Source organism: Montipora capricornis, chromosome 3 (genome assembly GCF_036669925.1).
Source record: "Montipora capricornis isolate CH-2021 chromosome 3, ASM3666992v2, whole genome shotgun sequence".
NCBI lineage: Eukaryota > Metazoa > Cnidaria > Anthozoa > Scleractinia > Acroporidae > Montipora > Montipora capricornis.
Genome location: NC_090885.1, coordinates 1,422,858 through 1,445,357, shown reverse-complemented (window position 1 = coordinate 1,445,357; position 22,500 = coordinate 1,422,858). Strand labels below are relative to the sequence as shown.

Genomic DNA, 22,500 nt, shown 5'->3' with positions numbered 1-22,500 from the left:
AGACAAAAAAATGTTGGGAACTTAAGCAGTCAACATTGAAAGGGGGAGATGGGAGAGGAAGTTGGAAAGGTTTAAATTCTAGATACGGCGGGCATTGGAAGCTAGAAAAGGTGTTTTTTAATGAAAGTGTCTCAACAATTTTGCAACTTGTTGTAGTTCTGAAAAATTTATGACTTGACAACTGAACGTATAGGGCAAAAGACCTTTCACAGAAGTTGCTCGGCAGCGTTTTCAATTTTTCCATATATTTGTCTGTAATTTTTTCCTGCGAATTTCCAGTACAATTACAGACAAATGTATGGAAAAATCGAAAACGCTACCACGCAGCTTTTAATGAAGGTTAGTCGCTAGAAATTGGTCTGTATAATCCTTTACCCTGTATATGCAGTTCGCAATTCATATTTTTTTTAGAACTAGCGTTTAGCGAAAATTATTTGACATCGGATCCCCATATAAACACTTCAAATGCTTTACGCTTTGCCTACCCGTCAAAATGGCGGTCAAAACCGTGATAAGGCTTATTAACGCGGCCGAATATGCAGTTATATGTATCGGCCTACTTATCAAAGGAAGAAACATATGAGGAAACAAACAATCAACGAATTCTTGGGTGGGTTCATGGTCAGCAGATCAAAGGTTAAAATGGCCAGCAAGATAACAATATTTGTCACTTCTAGAAAATTTTGTAAACGTTTCTAAGAAAGCCGCGACATTGCAACAAGGGGGGCGATAGAGAAAACCTACTATAAGGTTTTTCCCACGGGGAACACAAATTTCAACAAACAATGATTCAATAACATCGGGATCAGAATAATTACAATGTGAACGAATTTTGTAATCAAGGCTATTCTGCCTACTCTGTTCGAGGATACCTAAACTTCGAGCCAGGATTCGAGCTAGGATCCGAGGCAGGATTCCAGCCAGGTATCGAGCTAAGATGAGCTTTCTCCGCTATTTGTTCTGGAATCTCTCGGTTAGGTTAGGTCTCGAACCGGTTAGGTTAGGTCTATTTAGGTTGGTTCTAGTCTAGTTAGGTCTAGTTAGGGTTAGGGTAGGTCTCGGTTAGGTTACGTTAGGTCTCGGTTAGGTCTCGAATCCTGGCTCGGATCCTAGCTGGGATCCTGGCTCGAATCCTGGCTCGAATCGTGGCTTTATTCTTAGTTTATCTCAACCCGTTCCTCCGCCAGTTTTGCCACTGCGATGGTTAGAAATGAAAATATATCCCGGTATATTTACTTGGTCAGCAGAGAGATCATTCAGCCAAGTCTCAGAAACTGCTATTGTAGAAAACGGCCTTTGTAGATGATCAAGTAATGATTTAAACTGATCAAAATTTCCGATCAAACTACGGGCGTTCAAATGAAGTAAAGAGAAACTTAAATTAAAATAATCAGTTGCAGCCTTTCACCCTTTGAGTTAATTTCATCTTCAACGTAATAATTACTTGCAGTTGGACAAAAAGAAAAATTTCCATCAGGATCAAGGTTTCTGGTATAAGGGTCAGAAGACTTTGGGTTGTTCGATTTGATTAAATAAAAGCTGCCTAACCGATCGGTATCATAATTTAGAGGGCCGTGGGATAATTCACTGTACAGGGCAGCATTAAAAGAAGCATTATCTAAATGATTAAAGGGTAGAGATATCAAACCCGAATCAATTATGTATTAGGGCAACGATAGTTCAAAATAAAACAATAATAATAAGTAGCTTAGCTTGCTCTGCATTCCTGTTCGGCAAGATCTTGAAGGTCGGTAGAACTACTTATCTTCACAAGACGAGAATCTTCCGATTTTTTTGATGAGGATAGTAAAATTTTTCATCCAGCAGAAACTATAGCGATATCTTTGCTGGAACGCTTTAGCATCAACTAGCAGCTTCTGGGTCTTAGCTAAATGATCATACATTTTGGCATCAGATAAGGACTCTTCTTCTGGTAATTCAACGGAGTTTGGAGTAAGCTTGTTAAAATCATTACGATGTTTTATGACATTTTCCTTAGTAACTCTACGCGAAAACTTGCAAATAATCGGGTTGGGGCCTGAAGTGGCGCTTCTGGATGGAGTACGATGGGCGATATCGATATCTTGCATGGAACTTTTCGCTCCCATTGCACAAAATAACCTAACACAAAGGGTGGACGTTTCTGTTGCTGACTCGCGGGAATGAACTTCGAGTATCCCAACAATTTTGACATTGTAATGATAAGTGTATCGTTAAATGGCGTCGATAGCTTCAGCAATCTCATCCACTTCTTTAACAAGATTTGACAATCTCTCGTTAAGAGGTTGGAGTTGCCTTTTAGCATCAGGCAATCAGGTCATCATATTCACTGCTGGGGAACTCAAGGCTCTTTACGCTTTCGCCATCCACGCCGCCATTGGTCTCACCCGCAGCAATCGTTTCTCTTGCAGCAAGCAAAGACTTCAGATTCTTAAATTCTGACCGTAGCTTTTCTAATTGAGTTTGCAAGTCCTCGTTTTTCTTTCTGAGACTTTTCACTGTATCTCCAGGCATAACTTAGAAGACTGTATAAGGTATACTCAACTTGTAAGACTGGTCACTGTTCACTGCTCACTGCGGGAAAAACATGTCGTAAACTGAATGCGGAAAGGCAAATCATTTTGCCAAAATGTGCAAGACTGGTAGCAAAGGGATACACAAAGTAAGCGAGACTAGCCTCTAAACAAGTGACAGTTTGTTTGTTGAAACCATATCTGGAGACTTAGGTCCTCAAACCAAGTCTTTCTGGATATTGAGGTAGGCTAGTACAATGAAAAAGTAAGTTTCAAGCTTGATACGGGTGCACAAGTGAATATGATTCCCTTAGAACTCTTCCTTAAACTAAATGCTTGAATTCTATGTGTTATCCACACAAGCACCACCAGTCTTACGTTTAACATCATGCCTCTCGTTATAGCTGATCAACTTGATAATATTAACGGTTAATATTATCTGTGGAAGAAATGCAAAACCCTGGGCAGAACCAAAACGACGTGCTAAAATAGTAAAGTGACCTGCTTGAGGGCTTAAGGACTTTTGCAGGGGTGCATAAAATTCACCTCAAACCTGAGCCAACAGACTGGGTGAATTCGATCGCAACACCATAAAAGAAGTGAACAGGCGCTTTACGAGAGTGTCTCGATCCCAGTGAGCTACACCACGCCATCATCCGGGAACATTACCCACTGCCAGCTCTGGAGGATCTAATTCTATTGCTATAAGATGCTAAATATTTTTGCGTATTGGATGCCACCTCTGGTTATTGGCAAATTAAGCTTGATGATGAAAGCTCGATGCTAACCACTTTCAACACGCCATTTGGGCGATATCAATTCACCCGTATGCCCATTGCATGGAATAAACTGAGCTCAGGAGGTATTTCAAAAAAACTATGGACATGGCGTTCGAAGGTATCGAGGGGTGCATGTCCATCATTGATGACATGTTGGTCTGGGGTACGTCCGAAGAGGATCATGACAGAAACCTGAAGAGAGTTCTCTATCGTTCGAGGGAAATTGGAATAAAGTGGAATGCTGAAAACTGTGTTATCGGAACAAAAAAAGTGAACTATTTCGGTCACTTGTTGTCCGACAAGGGAGTGCAGCCTGATCCAAAAAAGATTGCTGCCATTCAGGATATGGAACTTCCAAGGGACAAGAATCTGCTGAAAACCCTGCTAGGCATGGTCAACCACCTATCAAAGTTCATTCCCAATTTGGCATACGCCACAGCACCTTTGAGAAGTCTACTGAAGAAAGACTCAGAGTTTTTATGGGACTGTGCACAGGAGGCAGCTTTTGAAAAACTAACAACGTTGATTGCTTTTGCAGGGACATTAGCCTACTTTGATGCAAGTAAGAGCGTAACATGGAAGTCAGCATGGTCTAGGTGCGGTGTTGCTGCAGAATGAAAACCCCGTCGCGTAGGAGGCAAAGTCCCTCACGCCCTCAGAGAAAAGACTATGCTTAAATTGAAAAAGAGATGTATGCCATAGTGTTCGGAACTGAACGGCTCCATCAGTACATCTACGGAAGGTCTCTTGAGATTATCACTTATCACAAGCCTATAGAGGCAAGTTGTCAGCGGCCCCTCCACGGCTTCAAAGGATGATGCTCCACAAACTTGGTAAGAATATACCAGTTGCTTATACGCTTTCCCGTTTGAATCTAAAGGACCCCAATGACACTCATGGGCTTTTGATGCCCAAGTTCCTGCCATGATAATCTCTCTACCAGTCTCTGACAACAAAATTTGAGAGCTACAGATCTGTACAAAGGAGGACCCTGATCTACAGTAGTTGATTACAATTACCCTTATTGGGTGGCCAGATCAAAGAAGTCAATCCTACCATACTGGAGCTATAGAGATGAAGACTTTTGTTCAAAGGAGAGAGAATTCTCATTCTCTCCGCTCTTAGAGGAGAGATGTTGAAACGAATTCACATGGGACCCATGGGGACAGTGAAGTGCAAAAGCCGTGCAAAACATACATGGTCAGAGAGAAGACATGGTCTCAAGCTGTCTTACCTGCTTGGAATTCCACAGATGCAATCCAAAGAAACCCATGACATCACATGAAATTCTCGAACGGCCGTGGCAAACTGTAGCTGTAGACCTATTCCAGATTGAGGATGTGCACTATCTCATAGTGGTCGACTACCGCAGCAGATATTTTGAACCAGAACGAATGGCCTGCACTACATCCTCAGCAGTAATAAACAAGATGAAAGCCATATTTGAGCGGTTCGGTATTCCTGAGAAGGTGGTATCTGATAACGGACCCCAATTTGTCGCTGAAGATATCTCCGCTTTGCCTATGAGTGGCACTTCCGACATGTGACCACCAGTCCCATGTACCAACAAGCGAATGGATTAGTGGAAAGATTGGTTCAAACAGCAAAACAACTACTTAAGAAAGCCAAGGTTGGGTCCCACGAACCTTTCCTCAGTCCCCTGGAATATAGGAACACTCAAATAGATGGATTATCTTTTCCAGCGCAGCTCTTGATGAGCAGAAGACTGCGTGTCTCGCTCCCGGCAACCAGAGACCAGCTAAAGCCAGAAGTCGTCAACCCAAGGATGGCCAACGAGAGACGAAGCCTGAAACAAGCCTCCCAACGATATACTATTACAACAAAGGCACTAAACAGCTACAGCCCTCAGAAATTGGGACACACGTTTACATCCAAAGAACTTGGAAGACTGCCACAGTTTCGCGAAAGGAGAACACCCCCAGATCGTACACAGTTCGCACGAATGATGGAGGGCAGTACAGGAGGAACAGAAGATTACTCCTGAAGGCAAACAAAAAATCATTGCAAAAGCCAGATTCCTCCAGCGACCAAGAGCCATGCAACCCGGACGAATGCTCCCCAAGTGGCCCGAGAATGTTCACACAGTGAGGAAGCAGCCCTTACAAGCATTCCAGGACCTACACTAGTTGCCCAGACACAGGGGACAAACAATCCCTCATACAGGACTCGCTCTGGTCGTGTCGTAAAGCCACCACTGACGTTGGATCTATGAACTGTGTCCTCAGCAATGTTTCAATTTGATTGCTGTTATCTTTCACCTTTAGTGTAGACAACAGCTTGTGAGCTCTGTCTGAGCCAGCGGACTATCTTGTGACAGTTGGTTTAGTAATTTTTTTTGCATGCTTTTCTGGTCTGGTCTAATATCGGTTTCGCGCCTAAAAGCCACCAGTCAGGATTTTACAGGCCCTTGTCCTTATTGTTTTGAACCATGTAGAATCGGTCGTAATGTGGAGCCTGAAAGTATGAACGAGGAACAGACGGAGAGTGAAACGAATCGCTTAGTGAACACAGAGTTGTAATTGTTTTTCTTTTCATTTCGTCCACATCCTTTAGTATTTTATTTATAACATCAATTTGCCTCAGCTGATGTTCTAATGTTTATTTTGTTGCCGTTTTCTATATTCTAGGTGCGTGTGGAATGTGCCAGCCGATGCCCACAGTTCGTGAGAGCGTTAGCTGTGAAGAAATCGGGAAACTTTTGGCAGAAGGCGGAAGACCTGTAAATGTTCTGTGCTACAGAGCACCCATGAGTTCAGTCGAACTGACTTGATGGGTGGCCTTTCTGGGTCCTTGAAACAATGGCACGGACAATCATACACGAGTATGTTTACTATTAATTTATACCGTCACATTACGAAGTCGATATGAAAACTATGTCAGCTTGGTAAGTTGTGGAGTAACTAAGAAATTGATTACATCTTCTGTGCAGGAATTTTCGTTACATTGCCTACAGACAACTCGTGCGCGTTGGTGCTGGGGCTACCTTCATGGCAAGGATGTGGGGGTCGCGGGCCAACAAGATTCGTGGCGCATATTTCCTGCAGACTTTGGATCTTCCTATATAAAGTGAAAGCCACTAAAACCAGTTTTATTAGAGAAGAGTGGACCCTGTATCAGAGGCGGCAGGAGATAACTGAACGTCTTTTCAATAATATTGTAAACAACGAGAACCACGGGTTTCATGGCCTCTTCCTGAATTTCATGCTAAGTGCCAAGCGTTGCTCGAATAGTTTTATGAACTACAATGTTGTACATAGTTCTTAGATATTTTTAGCAAAAAGGTAGTTGTTCGATCTTAGTTTTTTAATATTTTACATATTTATCATTCATTTTGGCTGAAGCAGTCGGGGATAAAGTAAACGCTACAAATCATCGAGTGTTTTGTTGGTTCTACAAAATTGGCTCGTTTAACTTGAACAACTTTAGTTCAAACTTATTTCAACACACCGCTTTACCATATTCGTATTGGAGAAAGAACTTTCACTTCCGGTCGGCAAAGGTTCTACCGGTGAGTAAAGTAAAGATGTCTCAATCAAAATGGCGGGTACTTCGAACTTCGAACAGGATTTTCTACGTAAAAAGGTGCACGCTTGCAAATAAGAATAGCACTTTTCGGTATACTAGAAGTGTGTTCTTATTAACTATGTAAACAGAAAAAATAGAGTTTTGGGGTTTACATTCCCTTTAAAGTGCCCCTGTGATTTTCAAAAAAAAAAATTTCCTTTTTTTCTTCAGATTTTGAAAGTGTGCTCGCTTAACACCTGACTGGCAAAATTTTGAGCTTTGATTTTTATCCAAAGGCCGTTTACATCAAGTGTAAGTTTGGATTTCGCGGTCCGCCATTACTGACCGATTGGACCTCAGACGGTTGGATCCAGCGAAAAGTGACGTCAAAGGCTCACTAGCTTGAAATAAACAGGTGTCTTTGCAAATCAAGGCTTAAAACTTTGGTCGCTTAGTGTTTAGTTAACATAATTTTGAAATACAAAGAAAAATAAGAAATGATTTTTTGGTCATAGGAGCACTTTAAGCAAGAAACAGGTTACAAGGACAACGAAAGACATACCAACTGTTTTTGTTGGTTCTTATGTTGCATTGCAGTGAAGTTTCTCGAAACTGGAGGATCGGATATCCAGTGAGCTATGAATTTAACAGCACTCCTGATCTTTCAGTTTCTTCAAGGTAGGCGCTAATTACTGAGTCGTACACTTTTGTGTGACTGATATTTTAAATTCTGCGCGGAAGACAAATTTAACGAAATTGTTCATTTTCTAAAGAGCACTTGAGTTTGCATTGTTATTGCAATTAAGCTCTCCTTATGCAAGCTCCATTTTCAAATACGTAGTAAACATCAAATTTTGATGGTGTAACGGACACAGCTTTTCCTGAGGCCGAAACACTGGCTAAAGATTAGGGTTGAAGTAAGCCTTTTAATCTTAGAAATTTTTGGTTTTGCAAAGTAGCGAATGATATGATTGCAATAGTATAGTCATTAAAAGTCATCTGCTACTGACAATATATAAAAAAACAGTAGCGAAACCGTTCCTATTGCCATGTAAAACTAAACTGGTGTCCACTATAAAATAAAATGCGTGCCGCAATGCGCCATAACTGTGTCTTTCAAACAATAATTTGTTACGATTGACGCAGCCGCCGTCGTTTCTTAACCACGTTCGCGCCAATTGTTTCTGCGCATCCTTACTGCGCACGCAAATGCACAGGCCACGTCATACACGAGCGCGCGCTAAGTAATAAAATGAGAAATGATAGGGCAAAAGGCCATTGCCATAGCTTTGCCTGGATTTAACGGTCTTGGACGTTCGTTGACCCCTATTTTTCTTCCAGAAACGGATTTTATTTACAATTATCTCCACGTTGTCCAAAAATGAACAAAAAATCAATGTGGAAGTTAAAAAAAATTCAAGATTTCTGCTCACGGGACATCAAATCTTGCCATCTTGCGGCTGCAAGGCGAGTAAAACTGTGGTCGCTAAATGCGAACTTTATCTTTAAGGAACCTCACCAGTTGACTAAATTCACTTAATAAGCCCACTTAAACAATATTTGGCAGAGAAGATTTCACTTCGAAGATTTAATTGCAATACATTTGGGTTTACTGTCACTGGCCTTATTCGCTAACGAAGCCCGATTTTGTCACATTTTGGGTGTTTTTCCTGGCATGTTCTCTCCAAAACGAAGTCGGTGACCCCCATTTTTTTTTACATTTCTGACATAACTAACTCATCATCTTACAGTGGTAAAAGTTTCAGAAAAAAATCAATGTTGAAAAATTTTCGCGCGAACGTCCTTAAAATCCTCAGTGACAAATTCCAACAAACGTTTCAACCATTTCTCAATTTTTGAACCTAAATGGTGGAGAAAATTGGGCATTACTAGACAACGAAACACCGAGAGAAAATTCAACGTATATTTTCGTCACAGTTGATAATCCTTGATGCATACTTTTTTGTTATCGGTTACCATTTTGTAGCCCCATCTTGCGGAATTTGGTGAGTCCTCTGCTGATTTCTAGGAGAAAATTATTTTAGACAACATTCTAATACTTCATTTAAGAATAAAAATCAGCGATAACAAACTTTTGCTCCGCTTCGAAGACTCCATGTCTTCACTTCCAAGCTAATAATAAAAACTGAGCTAGTGAAATATATATATGTGAGAGAAGTGTGAAATATTTCAAAAATTAAGGTTGGAGCTAAAAGTATAAAAATAGTCTATTGTCACACCAAAAATTGAAAGTAAAACTAAAAGCTCAAAATAATGTATGGTCATGTAAAAAGTTTTGCACAGACAGTATCTGATTGTGTATTAAGTTTAGGTTGCAATCTCCTAATGAACAGCAACTCGTAGATTAGACAGTAGAGCTTTGTTCGGGCCGACGGTATTTTGCGAAACGAAGCAAAAAGAAACAAAATGAATAGAAGAAGAAATGTACGATTGTTCAGAAATTGTAGACATGACTAAGTTGGTTACGTGGAAAAGCTGGGGCGCTGGAAAACATGGAGTGCCAGGGTTTGTGGAAAACACGGGGTGACTAATTAAACTAAATAATGAAATTGCTACTATTGCTACATCACAAACAAGATGATTCTGAGCAAAAACAACCTTTATCCAGGCGATTTGCCATAAACTTGAGAAACGTCGGGCCGATTGTTTTTCAAGATTGCCCAAATACAATCCATTTCAATCTTGTCCATTTGTGTTCATCCATGCTTCTCTTTCCTTTTGCCGTACGTCTTCTATGTTGGTCAACAGTTTTAAGTGGTTATTGTAATGTTTCACTCTACTTTTTATTACATCATTGTGCGAGACATATCCCCTTTTAGTGTAATTGCTTGTGCGTAATTGTCTGTAAAGTTTCGATTTCTGGAGGAACTGAACACCACCTACTTTGAAAAAATGTCGTTTCCGTTGTATAGTACATAGTGGACATGACAGGGAAAATAAACATTTCCCGGCTTTCTGAACAGTTTCCCTTGGCAAGTGCATTCCCTCGCCATCTTTGAAACGATGACAAGATCGCCCGAAGATGGAGATATAGAAGAATTGGGCTCTAAATTATTGCCACAGCCAAAACACGTCGTTGTTTTAGCTGGGAGATACTGTAAATGAGAAATGAAAACTGCCCAATGCGCGGATAAGGGAAGCTAACTATATTCAGTTGGAGGGAGTAAACGTAGAATTGCCGCACATTACTGGGCACCAGCGGGACTGGGACTGGCGAAGGCAAAGGCGACGGCAACGGCGAAGGCTGCTCATACAATCCCAAACAATGTTCAAAATTACGTAGGATAAAAATCATCCCTGTAATTTGAACTTGGGAAAAAAGAATTATGAAACAGTAACGTTATTTTATTTCATTACTTCAACCGAATTTTTCAAACGATCGATGTTTGTTTTAGTTACTTGCTGTTAGATATTTTTTCTAAGTATTTTTTCCGTCAGCCTTTTCCCATTAAATATATACTGTATTTTTAACCGCTGGAACCAACTTACTTGAACATTACGTTCCTGCTAAATCTCAGTTTAAATGTTCCAGTTAAGTTCCCATTAAAGTGCTTTTTTTACAGTAACGATACGCAAACGTTATTTTTTTTTTTCATTATTTAGTCAACCCGTGTTTTCCACAGACCCCGGCACCCCGTGTCTTCCATAGCCCCCGGCAACCCGCGCCCCGGCTTTTCCACCAAACCGACTACGTTAAAGGAACGATGTTTTGACCTTCCAACAATCGTCACGCTATAGAACCCTGTTTTGCAAAATACCAATTTCCTCAGTCTCATTGGCCGTGTTTTCACTAGCGGTTATTCAGGTCGCTTAGCTACTGACAAACGAAAATTTCGTGAAAACAGTTCCTTTCCCATCTCGCTTAAAGTTAAGCTTAAAGTTAAGCGAGTCGGCTTAAATGTAATGAGCCCCCAAACCACGTAGCTTAAGCGAGGTGGCAATTACTTTTGGCCAATGAGGAGTCGCTTGCAGTTATTCAAACCTGAAATACAACAGGCGTGCTCCTCATTTGATCTTACCCGTGAAAACTCGTATCATTTTTAGGTCGCTTAACGAAGTCCGCAAACAAACCACTTTCAGGAATGATAAGTGAGACAACGGCTGTCGTGAAAACACGGCCGTTGGTAATTGGCGAAACAAACTTTCAAGATCCCAAGAATAAGCCGCCTTTCTCCGAAATGAGTTCCGATGCATAAAACAGACTAATTTTACTAGGTAGAGGGAAAAAATATATCGATTTGCAACAATGGTCATTTTATGAAACGTTGTTTCGCAAAATACCAATTTCCTCGTTCACATTGGTGATTAGCGAAACAAACTTTATAGATGGCAAAAATGAGCCGTCTGTCTCGGAAAAGTGCTCCGCAAGTCCCTCGGGAGTCCGAACACAGCTTCAAATTGCGAGGGAAGATATCAGCATACATGAAAAACAAGTGGACCTTATAAGCAGTATGGTAATTTTAAAAGCATGTTTCTTTCCTTCAGTCCTTATTCTTTGTTGTCCATAGTTGAAGGAGGTTGGTTAAAAATGCTGCGTAAGAGAAAGTTCAGAAAATTGAAAACTGCCGATGAAGAAGAAGCACTGTTGGAAAAATCCCCTCCAAAATCAACACAATATGTCAAAAAATGGTCCTTTAATATTTTCGCACAGTGGGGTAATGCAAGGCTCAACAAATAAGCAGCGAACGAAGAAGCAGGGTTCGACGTGGAACTGGACAAAATCCAAACTAAAGTCTAGATACGAACGTTGTTAACACATAGTTAATAGATCACAGGTAACCCAGGCTCACTGTGTGTATATAGAGAACATATGAGTTTAATAAGTTCTGGAGGGAGGGGGTATCAAATTGCTAAAAATAAAACGCACTGAGCAATGTGGGACGCCTTTCCCTGGAGGGGGACATAGATTCCCCTCGTCACCAGGCGTCCCGAGTTCAGTGCCATTTTGAATTGGACACTTCGCGAGTACAACGCTTTCTGGCCGCAAGTTTTACGGAGTCTGGTGGCTTCGCGTTGCTACCTGGAGATGCTTCAGTGGATTAGAGAAATTCACGTTCCACGAGCCTAGCGACTGGATTCGATTTTCACGAAAAAAATCGTGCTTGTTTTGGGTCGATCGGAGTCTCTACGCTGGCTTCCGTCTCCTACCTTGTCACTATACTATGAAGGAAGGTGTACGGGACGGGGACCATTTTTCCCGAAACTTCGTGTACGTATTAAAGACAACAACAGCTCACCACATGGTAAGTTTCATCCATTTTTATTTCCATTTTCTTGCAAATTTCCAGATCTAAACTTCGCCTCGTATGTTCTCTATATTTACCTACACACAGTGAGCCTGGGTGACCTGTGAATAGACGGGAATGGTTATGAAACCCGACAACTTTTTTTGTTGTAGGTTTTTGTTCTCTTTTTTGGCCTTGACCTTTCACAAAACACAATAGTTGATTACTCCGTTGTGAGGAACTAACCAATAGAAACGTGCTGGTTACGTAATTCATGCATGAGGGCAAAGACAAAATATTGTGCACGATCGTGGACTTTCCAACCTAAATCTTGGCATCTTTGTTTGATCCTTTGATGTTTGCCGGGCTTCAACACCAGTCCTCTCTATTAACTGTGGTTAGCATGCCGGCAAAGTGGCTCAATGTTTTGGTTCACAAGATTTGTTGAAGAATTGTGGAAGGAATATGGGTAAAATTCTACGCCTAGACGTTTGTAATGGCTGAAATTTCGATGAAAATGATTAGGACTATTCCATAAAGATCACCAGTGATCTTTATGTAATGGTCACTACTGACCTTTCTTTAAAGATCCCAAGTGACCTTTACATAAAGGTCGTTTCATTTGAGAAATAATTGCATTGTTTGCATATTCAGCCCTGCACTCCCCTGGGACTGAAGCCGCCACCAGGCGTTTCAGAATGATCATAGATTATCAGGTATTAAGGTAAATAAAAGTGACGTTTATCGATGTTTTGATAGGCTGTTAGCATAATAAACTATTAACGAGTTTTAGAAGAAAACACATATTTCACTACATTTGTTGCTCAGTTTTTTTTAGTAGCTTGATAATGAAGACACGGAGTCTTCGAAACGTCGCAAAAGTTTTGTTTTTAGTAATTATTCTTAAATGTGTTACTAAACCTTGTGTCATTTGAAATTCTAATGATATCCTCGATTTTTGCACGACCTGCACAAAAAGCTACAAGAAGGTATTTTCAACTGCTAATCACTATTGACTCTGCAGATTCACTTGAGTGTGCTTACCGTTGGACACAGTGTCGTTGTAACTTATAACTGTGTAAGTAGCTGTGAAGTAGGTCCAGCTCCAATAAAGGTTTGACATCACCACTTCTAGGCTCTGACCTGCGTGCGAGTAAAATGTTATAATGCCAGATAAGAGATAACCACACGTTCTTGTATTCGTCGCTTTGCCATCTGCGTAGGTTCCATTTTGAATTTCCAAGTAACCAAGAGTGCATGACCCGCCCCACCAATAACTTTCCATGTATTAAATCTCTAACTTGACTTTTTCTCCTTTCTTCGCTACGATCTGCCAGCTGTAATGTGGATATGGGCATCCATGATTAAAAGGATAAAATGAGACGGTTCCAATCGTTCCATTTAAAAGACGTTTCTTGGAAAACTTTAAAAAACCAAAGAAAAGAAATTATTTTCATTGTATAAAGGAAATAATCTCAGATGGATGTATCAAGTAACTTAAACAAGGAGCCTGAATAAAATGACCTTCGCACTTGGCAACACAAATCGGTACAGCGTTGTTGTTGTCAGTCAAATCCGGTCTCAGGTTGAATCCGTTTTTACCATTTTTGAAGTGTTACTGTGTAGGTAGTGTGGTGATCAGTTTGTTATAATCATATCACAAGACTCTGTCCTTTTGCTTCCAAAGAATACAGATTACTTCCAACGGACAGAAGACAAGACCTGTGTTGAAGAGATAGGGTTACACCGTGCCTTGGGTTTGAACGCCCCCCCAATGTGTCTAGTATTGTAGGTAAAACGAGGATCACTAATTTAACCGGGTTAAATTCGTGATCCTCGTTTTACATACAATACTAGACACATTTTGTTGGAACACGTTACACGAATGGTCTAGAATCGTCGTGTTACAAGATCGCAGCTTATCCCGTCTTATCCCCCCTCCCCCAATTCAGTGGATGTTCCAACAAATGACGAGTATTATAGGTTGAATAAGCACTGTACCTAGTTTTAACCCAAGCCTAAAAGCAGAGCTCCCGGGTGTATTCTTAGTAGCTGTACGGTTATTAAAAACAAAGCGTTTTGGAATTGTCCTCGTCTTGGTGTTTCTGGGTATTGCCTCTAAAATGGAGGCCGAGCTTAACCAGCTCAGAGATGAAAATGCGTATGTGGAGGTCTATCAGCGACATGAAAACTTGCGGTTTTTCGGTATTAAAGAAGTTCCTATCGGGGACATTGAGAAAAATACAAAATGCAATATTGGGAATTGTTTTCGATTACCATACACCATCTAGAACAAAAGCAAATTCCAACTCAATTTTCAAGTCCTTACAAGAAATATTGAACATGTGGAAGTGGAGAGGGCTTACTTTGCTAGGAAAAATTGAACTTGTTAAATCCCTTTTATACCCACGTTTTTAAGCAAGGCAGCATTGATCTCTGTTACAGATGAATTGATCAAAGAAATAAATAGAAGACATAACATGGCCGCTTGGTGATACGAAATTTCTCTTTTAGTGTGGAAAAATATTTCATGAGTTAGTGCAGCAACACAACACACTGTATTAACACACAGTCGTATTAACACTGCAAGGAGTGAATTATCCACAATTATAGTTTTAGACAAGAATATTACTATTGGGACACACCCCCTCATTCAACGTCTCATTAGAGGAGTGTTTCAGTCCCGACCAGCATTATCTAAGTACTTAACGACCAAGGACATCTCATTAGTCCTTGAATACCTAAGGGTCTTACAATCCCTCACCTATACGTTTGTTATGTTATGTGCACGTGCAACAGGACAACGCTGCCAGACAATTTACTTAATAAACCGTCAGAACATGCGGAAGGATGGTGCAGCCTCATATTTGTTTCATATTGACCAACATGTTAAGCACTCTTCCCCAAGATGGGAACAGCCTCTTCTCAATATTGCAAGATCTCCTTCAGACGAGAGGCTGTCTGTGGCTGCCAGAGTGCGTATATGCTCCCGCAAATTCTGAATTTGAGTGAGATAATTTCTTTTCTATGGCCGATTTCTTTATTAAATTTAAACAAAACACATGAGGAAGCAGTAGTGGGAGTAGTGATAACCATTCCTACACAATGCCAAGGTGGGCAAAGAATGTACACCAATTGGGTGTTGACACCACAGTGTTCAAATACCACATCACAAGAATCACAAGGGCAGCTTCAGCAAGTACGGTGTTCAGTCAACATGATTCCTCTGAAAAAAGTAATGAAGTTCGCCAGTTGGAAAAATGATTGTGTATTTCACAAGTTCTATAACAAGCCCATTCATAATTCCAAGGAGTTCGAAAGTTTTTGAAAAGCTATTTCTCTTTTCTCGGTTTTCCCGGAATGATCGGAAAATCCTGTTCCGTTTCCTTTGTCCCCCTAGTTCCATGCTCCTTGAAAAAAAAAAAAGAAATAAAAAACCGGACCCCATGACCTTGTTGTTTAGCTGTTCAAATGAATCGTGCGGGTTTCAGTCAATTCACGCGGATGCTGTTATAGCTCATAGCTGCACAACAGCAGGTGAAAATTACTACTTATGTAGTAATGAGGGAAAATCCGACAGCCATGTTTGTTATTCTAAATGATTAGTATCAGTCTCTTCAGAAAACAGAAAAGAGTCTCATAAGGAACACACTCGTCCAGTTCCATATTTTGATCGAGGAAATTTGTTCAGTGTCTTTAGCAGAAAATTCGACGTCAACGCCCGTACGAACGTCCACCCATCCATGTATGCCAATGTAACCAGTATCACGTGACCATTGGTGCGATTTATTTGGTTAAAATTTCCGAAAAATTCGGTCTAGAATCTAACGCAAGGGTCTTTTCCGGAACGTTCATTTCGAAAAAATTGGTCAACCTCTCGAGGTCTCCATTTTTCCGAAATATCGGAAATTGCGGAAATTTCTTGTTCCATTTGACATTCGTGGAAGAACCATCCACGGTTCGCCGAAGTGGAAAGATCTGTTACATTCAGCACCTGGGAATTTCGGAAATTCAAACCGGAATTTTTGCCCTAATGGATCGCGCCCAGTATCTCGGGCTCAAGTTTAGATCTTTATCGAGGCTAATTTACACCGTACATCTTTCATGTTATGGTCAATTGACACCTGTCAAAACAAGGTTTCCGCTTATCAGTATCACGTTACCCTATCGCGGGCTAGAGTTCAGAGCTCATCAAGGTCAGCTGCTTTTTAAAAGTTGACTGCTGATCAGGTACTGGTTTTCGATTCGATCACCGTTAAAAATAGAGTGGCGACACAAAGCCCAAAAAAGTGCAGTTTCTCCTGCAGAGTGTATTTCTGTCTGCAGACGACTGATACAATTTCAATCAAACTTCAACTTTAAGTAAGTCTCGTTTAATTTTTTGAACTTGTTTTGCAATTTTGTCGCCACAATAGTTCATCTAATATCGCGAGACCAGTTGCTTGACGGGTGTTACACAGGAACTTGTCTCGTTTTCGATGATCACATGAGGTTACAGGAACATTTTCATTGACCGATGACGCAAACTGTCGCGACACATGTTGCAGGACATGTTACACTACGCAATTCTTGAAAAAATCGTTGCAACGTCGCGGGTAGCGTTGCCGGAAAACTAGAAGTCAGTTCTAGAGAGACAAGTTGCACCAAAAATTACAACAGCGCCGTAAAACAATATATTTATGAAATCCAGGAGGCGACGATTACCCACCAATTCTATATGGACGACATGGAAATTTTTTATGCAAGGGTCAGCTGAACAAAGTACAAGTGCTTGATCTTGGGAGATCTAACCAGCAAATAATTTGTAGACTAAAAACAAAATAATTATGTAAGGCTGGTTGTACGGCTGTGAGGATATGTATTTTTTTGTTTAACCAATTATTTTGTCAGGCACGGCTTGACTTCTTCAGGGAGTTAAATGATTTCAATGGAAATCAAATGGAAATATGTCCATCCATGATCATGGAAAAAAATTAATAATTAAACCGTCATGTGTCCGGGCAAAAAATGAGTTATTGATTTCTTGCCCGGGCACATGACTTCAGCCGAATGCGGACGACTGGGGTTACTTCCGTTTCCGCCCAAATTTGGGAGGCCGGAGTTTTACTAAATAACCCAGTCACTGGCCAGGTTTTTATTGAAATCGATTGAAATGATTCATTCTGTGATATGCCAAAATCACTCTGTAGCTTGACCAAAGATGGCGTCTACGAAGTAGAGAAAAAAAGGAATTTTAGTGGAATTCACCGGAAAAATACATGGGGAGGGATTTCCATGTAAAAAAGAGGTAGCGTCGTTTTGTTGCGTAAACATAATTCAGTGCAAAGTCCACGTGGCTTGTCTATACCTTCAGCTGTTTACTTGTTTTTTCCACTCTCAAAACTACCTCCAGAATCTACTTTTGGCTTAAAATAAGCTTTCAGAATGATGTTCTTGTCTTCTGAAAGGATACTTTTCAATTCGGAGCAATTTCGTATATTTATCACGCCTCGCGTCGCGTAACTCAATGCCTCAACTTTCCTAGCCTGCGTAGCAAGCGTTTCCAGCGGGCGAGAAGCGAATTCATTTTTCATGACATAAGGGACTGAGAGGTTTCAATCAAAAAATCCGAGCCGTATCAATCAGAGACTCCGTTTCGTGGGCGAATGGGAGTTTTCAAAATCGAGGGGTTTGTCCGCAAGCCTTCCTTCTCGTCCCCTCCCCTCTCCATTTTTTTTTTTGCGCTTGCCCTATTCTCGCACGGCCGGAAAAATGAATTCACTTCTCGCCCGCTGGAAACGCTTGCTACGCAGGCTACCGGCTTGCCCGAGTCCGCCTAAATTCCTTTGACCTTTCGTCACGCCCAAAAAAATCATAAATATTCGCAGATGGGTCGATTTCTCTGAAATTTAAAAGGGTGATTGCTAAAGAAAAGGTAAAACATATTTGTTACTAGTAAAAATTCCTCTGTTTTGCTCGAGAATGCAACGAATAGGTAATATGCGACTTTTCTTTCGTGGCGTACGTGATGTTTATGTTGTCTTTGTTATGCACATTTTGAAGAGAACATTAAATTATAAAATTATAAAATTATAAAATATTAAATTATTATAAAAATTCAGCTGAAAGATCGTCAAATATCTTTTATTATCGGACGTACCGTGAAACGCGTAACAAAATTATTGAATATTTGCGTAGTAGATTCCTACAAATTCCTACATATTCCTACAGATTCTTACGGATTCCTGCAATGATGCCATATTTTTCCTGTCAGGATGAAGACATCGTTACCAAGGCGGTTTTCCGAACAATGGCGGAAAGCAAGGAAAGTTTGTCTTTGGTTGACAAATGTTTGTTTTGTGCAGTTTAGAGGTGAACTGGAGAAATGATCGACCTCGCCTTAACAATTTAAGCAATTATCTCTTTAATAGACACCTGAAGAATTCAGGTGACTTCAACGGCCCGGGATTGGAACCCACGACTTCTGTGATGCCGATGAAGTGCTCTTATCAACAGGCCATTTACGAGTTCATGTCTGCCTTCTCTTCCAAGCGAGTCTAAGTGCGAAGTTTTTGTTATGACAATTAGTTTTCATTCATATGTAAAGTAGAACTAATTACCATCACAAAAACTTCGCACTTAGACTCGCTTTCAAGAAGAGGTAGACATGAACTCGGAAATGGCCTACTGACCTATGAGGCCACGCAGTTGAGAGTCGGTCAATTTGTTGGCCTGAATATTAGTGAAGCGTCTGATACTTGTCCTTCTGCTGTTGTCAGTAGTTAGAATCAGGCTTAATTAATCGTAGACTTTGTGAATAAACTGGAAAAAGCAACCTGTAAATGATCATACAACAAAAATAACGCTACATTATTTACCTGCCTTATTATTGGCGGATCCCTGCACCCCCGCGAGGACTCGTGAAAAGTCCTACAAGCGCCAAACATAATCGTTCATTATTTTTTTGCCTGAAGCTTCTTGGCGGGCCGGAATCCTAATTCCTTGAATTGAATTGGCTAATCGCGCGCTCATAGCCGGTCCAGCTTTTTACGATACGAACCAGGATCCAAAATCTATTCCGTGCTGAAACTGTCGTGGCTAATTGAAAATGTTTTTACTACGCCGCAACGAAACGCTGGATTTTACCTCTTAAAATGCACGTTTTCGCTTACTAACCGACGCAAAGAGAAGGAAAAACATCAGCAATGGAATAAAAGGCCTGGTTATTCTTCAAAAAGGCTAATATTCACATGATTTTGCTGATAACACTTTGCCGGTTTGCTGTTTTCGAGTCCCTGTTAACACGCCGTTGAACTTAAAACAACTTACACTGCAGATCAGTTTTTGAATTCGCTTTTTCGGTTGAAATTCGTTATTTTCTTTGGAGTTCTATTTTCTAATCTCGTTTTATATTGTTTCATTTATGAATATACGGCGGATTCCTAGCTAAAATAGGGGAACAAACACATCTTGACGCTGTGTTTTTTCGCGTTGTTGTTTTTCGTGAACTGTTGACACGCCGCTGAACTAAAACGACTAACGGCAGAGAAGTCCTTTGAGCTTAGTTTTTCGGTTGACATCCGGTATTTTCTTTGGAATTCTATTTTGCTTCATTTAAGAAAATAAGAATTCGTAGCTAAAATAGTCAACTGCAAACAAATTGCAACGCTGAGAAGTTTTCATGAACTGATGTCAACAAGTTTTTCCTGCGTAGTTTTCTAAATTTTTGCAAAGACGAATCATTGAAATAATAAGATATGAAGGCAGAGACAGATGTTTGAGTATTTTTCACTTAATTTTTTCCTCCTGTTTTAAGAACTTTTGTTCCATTTTCAACGAGACAAAGCATTTGAATTCGTAGAAAATTATTCGCCTGTGGGTTTGTTAAAAGCAGGCCCACGGCCCGCGACGGCCCGGCGGCCCGGAGGCCCGGTGACCAGGTGGCCCAGTCCTGATTTCACAGTTTTTTTGTCCAACGGTAAATCCACGCGCATGCACAGATCTGCATCGGGTCTGGGCTTGCAAAATGGACGACAGTGAGTTTGAATTCGTTTACAATTTAATCATTTGAATCCTTGTTTCTGTTTGTTGCATGTTGTTCAGATAAAAACGTTTTCATTCTCTTTTCATTCGTCTGTTTACAGAAACCGATAGCACAATACACTCTTTTTTTTTTTATAACAATGTTGTTTTTCCGGCCCAGGATGAATATCCTTATTTTTCTGCCGATTTTAGGCTTTAAATCATTCTTGTATTATTCTTAAATTATAGCTTATGACATTTCCGTTTTAGAATTTATTGGGTATCAATTACAAGTGTTTGGTATCTAGATCTGTTTTCGCTAGGTTTTGTTATTTAAAAAAGAAAGAATTTGTCATAATACTTTAAAAACATAAAATTATATTGTATTTACAGATGTTTCAACACACAAAATTATATCTATTCGTTTCGAAACCTCGGCTTTATTCTTAAAAATATTCTTAAAATTTCGCAAATTTCAGCCTTGATATTCTTATAAAATATATTCTTTTAGAAAACAGTCGTACGAAAATACACGCGCTGATTGGTTAAAAATCGTGTTTCTTCTATAACTTGATGGAGACACAGAACTAGCACGAGCTGTTGATGTAGTGATGGTGCGAGCAAAGATAATTTACATTTTGATAATTAGAGTTAACAAGTTGTTTTCCTTTTTCTCGTCGCGTTGTTTTATAAAAGAAACAGAAAACATGTACTCCGTGTTCCTATCGAGTTATAGAAACACAAGTGAAAGTTTGGGATAACGAGAAATGCTGTTGGACAGCTTTTTCGAGTTCTCACAAACTTTCACGAAAAAAAGAAAGTGTAAAGGCCTTTCATTATCGAACGATGTAAGTTATTTTCAAACCATACTTTGAAAGTGAAAATATCATAAATAATGAGATATGTGAACTTCGAATGATTTTTTTTTGAAGTTTCAGAGTTACAAAAAGAAAGCTGCAAACGCAAATCGACCGCCTTTCGTAACTGTTGCCTGCCATTGCACAAAATTACCGTAAGATCATGATTACAAAGTGACAATGTGATTGCCTGATAAACTGACAAACGCAACTCAGTGACAATTCGCAGTTCACATATCTCATTATTTAGCTTATGAAATTTTCAATCTCAAACTGTGGTTTGAAAATAACTTACATCATTTGAGAATGGACTTCGAATTCCTCTCTATCGGGTTCTGTAAACAGACGAATAAAAAGAGAATGACAACGTTTTTCACTTAGCAACGAGAGAAAGGATCGAAAACGATTGAAATGGATTGAAATGCTTATTAAAATGGTAAACGAATTCAAACTCATGGTCGTCCATTTTGCACCCCCAAACCCGATGCATATCTGTGCTTCCGCGTGGATTTAACGCTGGACAAAAAAAACTGTGGAAAATCAGGACTGGGCCACCGGGCCGCCGAGTCGTCGCGGGCCGCTGTTTAGTTTGTTTACCTCATTTCTCTGTGCTTGCTATGGAATATAACTGTTTGTTTTTTATATTCAATGCACCAAGAGATATTTGGAGTTTAAGACTAAAGTTTAAAGTTAAAGACTTTTTGCAAACCAGTTTGCAGAAAAAAAAAAACGTTATTCACCTGCTTAAGTCGGTCAGTATACTAGTAGAATTTTCATTGTTATGCTGCACCTCTATGGCACACGTGGAGATATTAAGATATGGGCGAAAAAAATTTCCGCGCATGCGAAGAAGTACAGCAGGATAGAGGATTCCGTCGCCGAGGGGAGGTGGGTGGGACAAAAAAGGGGGCTCCGTAGCGACCTCTCGGGGCATGAACGCATAACAGGGTGATTACAAGTGTGGAGGGCGAATAAATACTGTGCTCAATGCCCATCGCTATTACGCTGGTCTCTAGAGAAAAAGCGTGCTAATTTATGTACCGCGCGTGGCCATTTCGGCGCAATCATATCAATGAAAATAGGGAAAAACTGTGCCCTCGGCCTTGAGTACGTCCCTCGGCCTGCGGCCTCGGCCCCCACTCAAGACCTCGGGCACAGTTTTTCCCTATACTGACCTCCCAGCCGGTAAATAACATATATGTCTGAGCGTACCTTTAAACATAAAAGATGCAACGCCTAACGAGATATAATATTTTATGTGAGTATTGTCGAAAAAAAACCGTGGGAAATTTATCAGGAGGAAAATGAGTTGGGAACAGCGTCTACCTGAGGTTGTTGGCTCTTTAAATCCGGTGCTGGCACAGTATCCATAATAGCAAGAACTGGATGGTATAGACGTCAGATTATAAACGTAAAATCCACTGCAGTTGCGAACACTTATGTACTCCGAGGCCTCACAGCATCCCAGACCTCTCACGAAACACACTTTACGCACGGCAGCACCATCCTCCACAGAGGGGTGTCCTCCAGTAAGCCAGCCTGGATACCAAGCACCACAATGACACATCTTAACGCAAGT

General features: G+C 40.4%; 3 protein-coding genes across 3 annotated transcripts in view; all 3 read right to left on the bottom strand.

Moving 5' to 3' along the window:
* The window catches only part of LOC138041867 (uncharacterized), a 33,045-nt gene extending 19,697 nt beyond the window's left edge, over positions 1-13,348 (bottom strand). Inside the window, exon 1 of the mRNA XM_068887545.1 lies at positions 13,108-13,348. Within this exon, the coding sequence (XP_068743646.1) occupies positions 13,108-13,348 (241 nt within the window). The remainder of the gene's footprint in view (positions 1-13,107) is intronic.
* LOC138039699 (uncharacterized) overlaps positions 1-22,500 on the bottom strand; it is a 229,285-nt gene that overhangs the window by 23,391 nt on the left and 183,394 nt on the right. The gene's annotated exons all lie outside the window — the stretch shown is intronic.
* Positions 21,213-22,500, bottom strand: part of LOC138041673 (uncharacterized) — a 26,939-nt gene continuing 25,651 nt past the window's right edge. Inside the window, exons 5-6 of the mRNA XM_068887423.1 lie at positions 22,248-22,500; positions 21,213-21,256 (exon numbers count right to left, since the gene is read on the bottom strand). The exon at positions 22,248-22,500 is cut by the window's right edge and continues 143 nt beyond it. Of these exons, the coding sequence (XP_068743524.1) occupies positions 21,213-21,256; positions 22,248-22,500 (297 nt within the window). The remainder of the gene's footprint in view (positions 21,257-22,247) is intronic.